This window comes from Notothenia coriiceps, unplaced genomic scaffold, assembly GCF_000735185.1.
Source record: "Notothenia coriiceps isolate Sejong01 unplaced genomic scaffold, NC01 NC01_scaffold00012389, whole genome shotgun sequence".
Taxonomy (NCBI): domain Eukaryota; kingdom Metazoa; phylum Chordata; class Actinopteri; order Perciformes; family Nototheniidae; genus Notothenia; species Notothenia coriiceps.
Window position 1 is genome coordinate 24,310 of NW_011345090.1, and position 10,571 is coordinate 34,880.

The 10,571-nt window shown below is 41.6% G+C and overlaps 2 protein-coding genes across 2 annotated transcripts; both read left to right on the forward strand.

Moving 5' to 3' along the window:
* The first annotated feature begins 343 nt into the window (after positions 1-343).
* Positions 344-7,429, forward strand: LOC104947322 (ribose-phosphate pyrophosphokinase 2). Its single transcript, XM_010773300.1, has 7 exons — positions 344-649; positions 3,415-3,598; positions 4,815-4,913; positions 5,357-5,481; positions 5,637-5,810; positions 5,909-6,068; positions 6,423-7,429. The coding sequence occupies exons 1-7, from the start codon at positions 528-530 to the stop codon at positions 6,513-6,515; spliced, it is 957 nt and encodes a 318-aa protein (XP_010771602.1). The 5' UTR covers positions 344-527; the 3' UTR covers positions 6,516-7,429.
* A 940-nt stretch (positions 7,430-8,369) lies between these two features.
* LOC104947323 (thymosin beta-10-like) lies at positions 8,370-10,329 on the forward strand. The gene is made up of 3 exons (XM_010773301.1): positions 8,370-8,466; positions 9,361-9,473; positions 9,561-10,329. Exons 2-3 carry the CDS (start codon positions 9,374-9,376, stop codon positions 9,590-9,592), a joined length of 132 nt encoding a protein of 43 aa, XP_010771603.1. The 5' UTR covers positions 8,370-8,466; positions 9,361-9,373; the 3' UTR covers positions 9,593-10,329.
* Positions 10,330-10,571: the final 242 nt, after the last annotated feature.

The following is a 10,571-nucleotide window of genomic DNA, read 5'->3' on the forward strand; positions in this document are numbered from 1 at the left end:
GTTTTGATTTAATTGTTAATTAAATAAGAAATAGAAAAAAATATCAAAAGACATTGATTAAAAAAAAAAAAAAAAAATGAAATTAATTCACAAACTTTAGCATGATTTAGCTTTATCAACTTAAACGTATACTATTAAAACAGATACAACTGTATTTAATTAATAATAATAATAATAATAATACACCTACTCTTGAGCACATTTTCCACATAGAACTTTAAATAGTTAATATTCTTTGTTTATCTCAGAAATAGGCCAGTGTGTTAAGTAAACAATGCAGCGGAGTAATAGGTGTGTCATTGACTGCTGCACTGTCCAATGAGGGGAAGGCACTTCCTTCACCATGCAAATGCTGACCTGATATTTCCTCTCTGCCCACTGTCCCAGAGCCGCACCAGAGCAATGCAAAAGCTGCAACATTAGCACGCCAAATTTGCTGTTTTCTTTACCCTTAAGAGGGGCGACCTGTCGTCTTTTTAATCCTCCTTTCTTTCCTTTCTCAAGCAAACTGCAGCAGTATTTCGGACATGCCTAACATCGTGCTTTTTAGCGGGAGCTCCCACCACGACCTGTCCCAGAAAGTGGCTGATCGGCTGGGACTGGAGCTGGGGAAAGTGATCACGAAAAAATTTAGCAATCAGGAGACATGGTGAGTAGTTTTTAAACCTAAAAACGACGCTTAAATGTCTTGAATTTTGACGTTAACATAAGATGCGTTTTGGTATCGCGGACAAGCTGTCCATGTTGCTCCTATCACATGTGGGTAAGTTAGCTTGAAGCTAACAATAGTTTACTATTCAGCGGGATCCACACGTGACTGGCTAGCCACATGTAAACACACCAGGCTAATAGCAAGCTAATCTCTTGTTTCCTTTATCGGACAGCTCTGCTATCTTCAGTAATGATAATATATATTTAAAGAGATTTCAATAACTATATCTGCCTTTTGTTTGCGTTAAAAGTCATAAGACTTCCAGCGCCACAGTAGTGAAATTGCGTAACGGTGCATTTCGTTCATTGCGCATCATGCTAACTACGCTAACGTTACGTGTGAGTCCGGTGTGATGGGTGCTTATGGGCCAAAATGTGTACATGTGCTGCAGTTTCCCCTCAAGCCCTTTTTTCAGTCTAAACTATGTGAAAACAACTGGAAAAGGCAGCTGAATGTTTTATTTCCCCTGTATTATGTTACATGTGAGCTGTAAACCTGCTTTAAAGTAGGAACTGATTAATCCGGGTGTACAACATGTGACGTGCCACCTTAATGCCTTCTCCACACTAAATGGATACTGTTAGCTTGCCAAGACGTTAGCCTTCAGACCTGTTGAGGTTATAACAAATGGATACAGGGTTAACCTTATTAAACAGTGTTATGTATGCACTACTGCTGTCCAATTTCGGCCTCAAAGAAGTTAGCTTTCTGTTATTGAACATGTATTTATGCTAGCAGCCTAACTACATACGTGGCGAATTGTTTTTATACTCTAATGACAGGTTACATAAACAATTCCAACCATGACAATGGTTTAGACATGAGTTTTCAATGTACAATATTGTATCTAAACTAAGCAAAGTAAGAATAAAGATATATGTATGAAGCTCTCATTACTGTCTGTCCTGTAATGGAAATCACATGCACTTAATTTGGGTTCATTTCCAACGCAGCCAAGCTAACTATTGGATCAATTACTGGCTGCACGCTGGCAGCTAGCCTCGTTTAATATTAGTTAGCAAATTACTTTTATTACTTTTACTGCTGCCTGGCCTTGAACAGTCAGTTCAGGTCATGTTATCATGTTTGAGCCCTTCTACATGATGACATACTAGCATCATGCTGCTCCACTTTGTTAATCTGAACACACCATAACACTGTTTATGCAATGCAGCTTTAAACCCAGCATTTATCTTAATCTATTTGTAGCTTTGTGACCCTCTCATATGTGCCCTTTAATGTAATTGATTCAGTACTAGGGAATGATGCACTGCATTAGTGTTTTGTGATATTCAGTGAGCAGAGTTGGATTAAATTCCTGCTTAATGATGCACTTACAGTATCGTAATGCACTCGGGATAAAAGCATCCAACAAACGGCAGTTGTTGTTTTGTTATCTTTAATTTCCACATTGTTTCTTTGGATAAACAGGGCTTGTAAAGGTGTCTCGACCCCTTTATCCCTCCTAAGAGGCTCTCTGCTGGTGATGTTTCCACCCACAGCTCTAAAATCCAGGGAAAACTCTGATTATCCACGCTCAGGTTTCTCTCTAGGGAACACAGCTGTTTGGGCGACACAACGTCCAAAACAAAGATTATGTTCCCATCCTCACAGACTAACAGGGAGGTGAGAACGGTATGCTAATACCCGCTCTTCTCACAGCTCAGATACAGGTTTTTGCCAGGTGAGAGGTCAAGGACCAACGCAGAGGGAGCGTATTTCTGGGGAAGATATTTTGTTTGTTTGCACAGAGAGAAATGTCCAAACAATGATGTTGTTGCCCTTTGGCTCCAGGGCAGGCATCCAGATGTATTGTATAAGACAAAAATGTTATTTAAAGATACAAAAACACTAAAATAATAAATACAGTAGACTCAAGATGGAGAGTATAACTAAATAAAAGAACAATTTTGGTAATACGTCCCAGATGTGGCGGACGTTTTCTGCCTCTTTGTATGGAAGCTGGCACTTTTTGTGTCCCTGTGTTGTGCTACCTGTTTAATTGTAGCCGCTGTGGCAGGAAATGTTTTCCTCAAGGTTTTGGCTGTCCATCCTGAACGACTCAACATTGAACTTTTAATGTTTACATTTTCTTATATCTCTAAAATAGAATCACAGAAAACCTTGTTACAGAGATTGTGGATATCAAAAAGTGTCCTTTTATCATTTAAATAAAAATGATTGATAAGTTATCTTCAATTGGTTTGTCCAAATGATCTCCTAATTAGCCACATTATTGCCTTCAGTTTGCTTTTGGTTACAGCAATCAAATGTTTGTTCAGACCCTTTAAAATACACATTCAAACACTGGGTGTGAGCTTTTATTCTCAGTGACTCAACACCTTTACAGGCTGAGTGCTGGCCTCCCTTAAAAAGAAAAACCACAGGCCTTGTGACTGCAGCCTTTACATCTGTCCACATGACTGAGGGCCCTCACACAGGAATGTTTCACAATGTTTTCTCTGCTCACTGTCTGCTGCAGCTAGTGTGTGTGTGCTTCAGCTCCTTCTTTCTCCTCACATGATGAGAGGGACTCGGCCCTAACTTGTCCTAACACTCGAAGCAGCTCAGTCACACATAACTCACCGCTCATAAATCCATCGTTTGAGCTTCATTAAAAACGGGATGACCTTATAATCTGTGAGGGATAAGTGAAAATGTTCTGTTTTTGACGTGTTTCCCTCTGTGTGTCGCTGCGACAGTGTGGAGATCGGGGAGAGCGTGCGCGGAGAGGACGTGTACATCGTGCAGAGCGGCTGCGGCGAGATCAACGACAACCTCATGGAGCTGCTGATCATGATCAACGCCTGCAAGATCGCCTCATCGTCCCGCGTCACCGCCGTCATCCCCTGCTTCCCCTACGCCCGGCAGGACAAGAAAGACAAGGTACACACACGCCACGCCTCTTATAATATCTGAATATCATCGATAACACAAACATTTTAAAACTTTGACCTTTTGATTGGGTAAAAAAAAACATGATTTCCTTCCACTATTTTAGAATTTATAAGCATTACCATTTAACACCTACGACTCCCTGAAATCCCCCTTGTAAGAAAGTTACCTCTTCTTCCCCTCCTTCTTCTTCTCCTGATATGAGCGCACAAGTGTAGCTTTCTGTGTCAAAATAAAAATAAATGTAATATAAAATATTATTATATCCAACCTCAATGTTTTCTTATGTGCAGAATTCTTTTTACGACACAAGTCACTGACTGCACCTTAAATGTGATGTGGGAATTCCCCCTCTAGCACCTGCAGGTTGACATGTCACTTTACGTGTTGGGAATACTTCCATGTACACGCAGGCACTGCAGCGATACAGTTAGTCGATCTCTACCCCTAGAAAACCTGACATTGACACATTGAATGTTCCTGCAGGCGCAAAAAGAACTTTAGGAAAACCTGCTTATCCTGTAAATCATTATCTGCTGTTGCTCCAGTTGTTGATGTAACTACAACCGCAAGGTCCACATGAAGCAACAAGAGCGAGGCTACGTGTCGGCCTGCACATCAGTGACACTTCCTTCCCCTCTCATTATCATATTCTTTAAAGTACTTTTATTTCTTGTCACTGAACTCTGCTTTTAACGTTTACATTCATGTCAATGATCTGCAAAGGCTAAAATCCCTGTGTTTCGCAACATAGTGACGTCACTGTGTAACACTCGCACTCCTGTTGGCTGGAGCTCCAACACATTGTGCGTGATAAGCTACATCTCAACAGAGCAGGCCAGCTAACCAATCGGAGCAGACTGGGCTCTGGTTTCAGACAGAGGGTGAAAAGAGGTGCTGCAATATGAGAAAAATAAATAGCTTTTTGAACATTAAAACGTGAAGACATGTCAAAGTAGAGGTACAAAATATGAACCTGAAGATTAGCATAATATAAGAATGTTAAAAATATATATATTTCGCAGTTGCAATATCAGTCAAAATCATCCTAATTAGTGTTTAGGAGATAAAATACATTTTGAAACCTCCATAAAAACATTTTCACAGGGGATTTGCATTCAGGGAAAAGGGAAAAGCTTCCAATATTTAAAATTCCCGACATCTTCTTCTCACTTACTCACCTCAAGTGTCTTGATGCTTGTCCCAGAGTCGAGCTCCCATATCGGCCAAGCTGGTGGCTAACATGCTGTCGGTGGCCGGCGCCGACCACATCATCACCATGGACCTGCACGCCTCTCAGATCCAGGTCAGTCCAGAGACATCTATTACTGGGTCCAAACGGGGAGATAAGAGATTAAAGACTTTAGTTAATTAACGTGTGTGTGTTTCTTTACCGGCTCACTTTCTGAATAAGGCATTGTTTTGCGTTACGGAGCGATTTAGCTTTCTAATATTAGCGACTGTATTAAAATGTATTTTGTATGCTACTACTCATTCTTATATAGTACTAATACTCACTCACTCTTAGGCGAAGGCACAATTATCTCACACATTTTCTGTTTTAATATGAATTACAGACAGGGATCAGGATTAATAGATAATGAAATAAAGGGACTGTACACATGATGTAATCTGCTTTAAATGGAATTGTGTCATGTATTTTTCTGTATTCTCATTTATAATGTTCCATATTTCTGAACTTAAGTCCATTTGGTTTTGTAACCTTTGCGTCTTTTTTTTTTTTTTAAGGGCTTCTTCGACATCGCTGTAGACAATCTGTACGCGGAGCCCGCTGTGCTGCAGTGGATCAGAGAAAATATCCCCGAGTGGAAAAACGGCATCATCGTGTCTCCAGACGCCGGAGGAGCGAAACGGTGAGATGGAGCGAGAGCTCAGGAGCATGATGAGCGATTGAAATGATTATATTTTTTATAATGTTTCAAATGATGGCTGCTGTCTTATCCTCCATAAGGGAAATTCAAAGTGTAGCCCGTCTCTAAAGTCTGTTTCCCCCTTTGTCTCCACGCAGCGTGACGTCCATCGCCGACCGTCTGAACGTGGACTTCGCTCTGATCCACAAAGAGAGGAAGAAGGCCAACGAGGTGGACCGCATGGTGCTGGTGGGAGACGTCAAGGACCGCGTCGCCATCCTGGTGGACGACATGGCCGACACCTGCGGCACCATCTGCCACGCCGCCGACAAGTCAGTGACATTTAAAGACTTTGAATCTGTTCGTGGCATATTGTACACACAATTAGAGTATAATAATTATATTATTTACTAAACATTTCCTCCGCCAGGCTGATCGATGCCGGGGCAACGAAGGTCTACGCCATCCTCACACACGGCATCTTCTCCGGTCCCGCCATCTCTCGCATCAACAGCGCCCCGTTCGAGGCCGTGGTGGTGACCAACACCATCCCCCAGGAGGAGAAGATGAAGGCGTGCCCCAAAATACAGGTACTCCTCTCTCACACACGTTAATGATACTCACACGTTTTGTTCAGCAGGATAATGTCCACATATTAACGTTATGCTATAAAGGATGTACATCATGGTCACACGACTTCGAGTCATTTAGACACTTCTTACCAACCGCCATTTTTTTAATACAGCAGTGGGGTGTTTAATGACGTCTTTTGCCTCGTGGAAAACAGATCACTTCAGATTGAGTTAACACCACGCTTTATTTCAGACTAACAACTAAAATCGAATTAGAAAACCATTGACTTCCAGGCGAGGGAAACAGGAAGTGGTAAAATGCTGAGTCATTTCTTGGTTTTAGGACTCATTCGTGCACCTTGTTTCCTCCAGGTCATCGACATCTCCATGATCCTGGCGGAGGCGATCAGGAGAACCCACAACGGCGAGTCCGTGTCCTACCTCTTCAGCCACGTACCATTATAGAAACCCCCTCGCCCTCACCTCTCAGCGGGCACTTCTCTGCCACATATCCTCCGAAAAAAAGGCTGATGGTTATTTTTGGCCGACCCCATGTGACTGTTTGTTTAAAGGTCACGCCCACACAGGAGACCAAGTTTGTATTTATGAGCATATTTTTTCTTATTTTCTTTATTCCTGCTACCCTCCATCAGCGAGGCCTGGCCTTCACTTTAACCAAAGGCTGCCTGTGTATAATCTGTACCTCATATTGAACCCACTTCAACGAAGCATTCCACGATGATTTGGACGCATTCTGGCTCGTTCTGCTTCACAATGTGAAATAAATATGCACCTCCCCCCCCCCTAAGTGTTTGCTTAACAGCTGCTAAAAGTATTAAATGATAAAGCCTAACCCTTTACTAGACAATGCTTAATACCTGTAATACTTTATGCTTATTGCTATCATTGGACCATGGTTTAAAAGCTGCACATATGGAGATCTGACAGGAGATAAAATAAAAACTTAATTTGCTCACTTTCTTTAGTTTTTCTTTCATGAATGTGCTTATGCAAATCTTACCTTTGCAGTATAATTTCTCCCATAATAAGCTCTCTTTATGACGCCTCTTTCCCTTTGATAAACTTTGGTAAAAAATTACGAGTGTACTACAAGGTGTAGCTGGGTGTTAAACCCATGTTTAAAAAGGTCACGAAAACAAATTGAGTCCTTAGATTGTTAAAGATTTCAGCCATGATTTATTATTAAAATGGTGCGATATGTCATCACAGCTGTAATGGGTCACTTATGTTCCTTAAAGCAGGTTTCACTGTTTGCCTGCAGGCGGATTAAGGTTTGGTGAAAAAAACTTGATAATATTTCTTTTTTTTAATAAATGTAACACTTTGAGCTGTTTCTTGACAATAAAGCTTTGACAATGGCTACAGATGTTTGTGTTGCTCTGCTTTTTCAATATATTTAAAGGGACACTACAGCAAGATAGCATTACATCTATAAAGACTAATTTCTTTATTTGTTAAATGAAAGCTCATATATCCTGACTATTAGTCTGTAGGCATCTCGAAGAGTGTGCAGACTACACTACCCGTAAGGCAACTCATTCACATCCGACTGGTAAGTTTTCCTAGAAATATGATGGACAATAGTTCCTTTTTAAATAGCTAGTTGAGCTTCAACATACTGTTATCCCAAACGCAGATGTTAAAATAGTTTGTTTTGATGGATTGCAGTGAGTGAAATAAGTACATTTAGTACTGTACTTAAATCCAATTACAGGTTAAATTATATTAAATTATCTGCATTAAAACGCTGATAAATGATATAACTAAAGTGTTAAAGAGGTAAATGCAGGAATTTGACCTTATCAAAATAGTTTATAACTTATTAAATCTTAATACTTACCCTAATAATGATTGAAATTGAATCAAGCGTTAACTGACGTACAAGTATAAATGTTTTTATTTAAGGAACAGATGCATGGAATAAGCATTAAACTAAACCGCCACCAGAGGGCGCCCATTCTACATTAATCTGCAGTCAGAGCAGCTGCAACAGATACAAGTAATACATAGAAATAATGTGCTTTTAAAGTTATTTTCACGCCAAATGTAGCTGAAAAAATGGCACATTTAACCTGAAACGCATTATGTTGATAGTTAAATAAAGTAAAGGGGTGCCATGTGGACATAAATCAGTGGTAATATGATAAATGGAGTGGTTGCATTCGCAAAAAAACAAATCTATTTATTTACCACAATATGTGGCTCCTTCAGGGTGTTTCAGTGTTTTATCAGACACATGAGCATGCAGGGCCCCGTCTCTCCAGCAGGGGGCCCGGAGGCCGGCAGCGGTGATGTCAGATGTCATTAGCATATTTCTGACTATATTTGATGCTTGCGCAAAGACGCGCCACTACTGCTGCAGCGCACCGACCAGAGAGCATCCAGAAACCCTCCGGTAAGACCCATTCAACAAATACCTCCTATTGTCTGAACTGTTACTGCCTGCAGCGAGAGTGAGGAAGAGCTGCGAGGAAGATGATGAGCCTTATATAAAGAAATATAGGATAATAACCCAGCGTGTTTTTGTGTGTTTAACAGCTCATAACAGAGTGTAATGTGACAGCAGGGCACGCATGTGTGCTGTGTCTTTGTCTTACACATCCACAGTGGATTTCCTTTGTTGCCTTATATGCTCGGGGTCCGTTATAAAAGGATGTGTTACGCGCGTATATTTAGCCACGGCACGTAATTTGGGAATATTTTAGAAATTGTGGAGTTGAACTTGGATTTTGAGGCTTGCATGAAGGCGATCAGGGCAGATTGCACCCCAAGGAGGAGAAAGTACGTGACAAGTGATTTTGCGGATGTTGAAATCCCCTGAGAAGACTCATAAAACCAAACTTTATATTTTTGGATGACATCATTTTCATCCTATTAGCGATTTTCTACGCGTAAGAGCTTCTTTTCCCACCATATTTCTTTCTCGGTCAGCGCAGCATGTGGACTCCTGTTGTTATGTAAATGCCCCTTTTTTTCCACTGGCTTCATTGTCTGGATCAGCCCTTCCCCTGTGTGCAACATCCCAGGCTGTGTGTGTTGGATAACGGGGAGGATGGCAGGCAAATCACGCTGTGCAGAGCCGCAGGCAAACAAAAGGAGGCGGACGCACATTAGAGGGAAAAGTAGTCCGGGGTTGCGCATGTACTTAAACTGAACAAATGATTTTTTTTTTTGACCACTGAGATTTAGGCAACGCCCTAAACAGAAAGTCAGGGAGAAGCACATGTCCAAATAACATTGCAGATACATATGTGTAGATATTAACATGTGCTTTGTTCTGATTTCACAGACTACCTGCAACAATGGCTGACAAACCCGACATTTCAGAAGTGGAGAAATTCGACAAAGCGAAGCTAAAAAAGACCGAGACGCAGGAGAAGAATGTCCTGCCTACACAAGACAGTAAGTGGGAGCATTACATCACTTTTTTCTGTCTGTTTATGTTTCTTTTTGACAAATCTAACACATTCTCCCTCCTCCCCTCCACAGTCATCGAACAGGAGAAGAAAGACAAGTCGTGAAGCCCCTCCTTCCCATCATGCACTGTACACCCCTTCCTCCTCCTCCTCCTCCTCCCGCATTGCCTTGTTTTCAGTCACTTCTTTTTAGATGTATAACTTTGTAACCGAAATTATGAAACGATAACCACGCTGCACAGCCTGTGGGGGGTTCGGGCCCCGTCCCCTCGACGCTCGTACGCCACCTTAATTTCCCCCTGACGATGAGGAGGATGTGGGGCAGAGGAGGGGATGCACGTCCTTTCTTTAACACCTGATAACACCGAGGTGCAGCGGCCGGGGGCCTCGGGGACGGGGCGCGGCCTGGGCCCCAGGAAGCTCCATCGCCCCCTCAACACCCTACTTCCTGTATGGCTGCTTTAGCGCCCCGAGCCGTGGCGTCAAGCTTTTTAAGTTTTTAATTGTTTCTTCTAATTTTCGGGAAATGCACAACTTTGTTTGTACGCTGGCCAAAATATAAATCCCCCCCAAAATGTTCTGTGTTTTTGTTGTTGTTCTTTTGTATGTACACAAGGATAAACATGTAACAGATTCCATCTAGATCTGTGAGATGCTCTCAAATGGACCTGATTTAGGGTTACATTCGGGATAGCTTCAAATCTGTCTCGTCTGAAATGAGGAAAAGAGCAATTGATTCAGTTTGTTTGCTTTCAACATTCGTTGTCCAAAGTTTCCAGCGGTCATGTTACTCTGCCACAAAAACGTGAAATGTTGTAATAAAAAAGATTTTGTTACTAAAATATTTGTTCTACTTTTTCTACACACTCTTTATCAAAATGCTCACATTTCTAGAGGTGCCATTTGCTAGCATTATCGTAGATCAGACTGCTCGTTTACACACTCTCCAGTTGCCAAACAATCCTCCAGCATTACTTAAGAGATGAGGCTGTGCAGCATTATGAGGCTTACATGTCTCAAGCCCTGCAGGGATTTACCAGCACAGGAGATGAATTTTGTATCAGTGAGGGGAAATGAAAGCTGT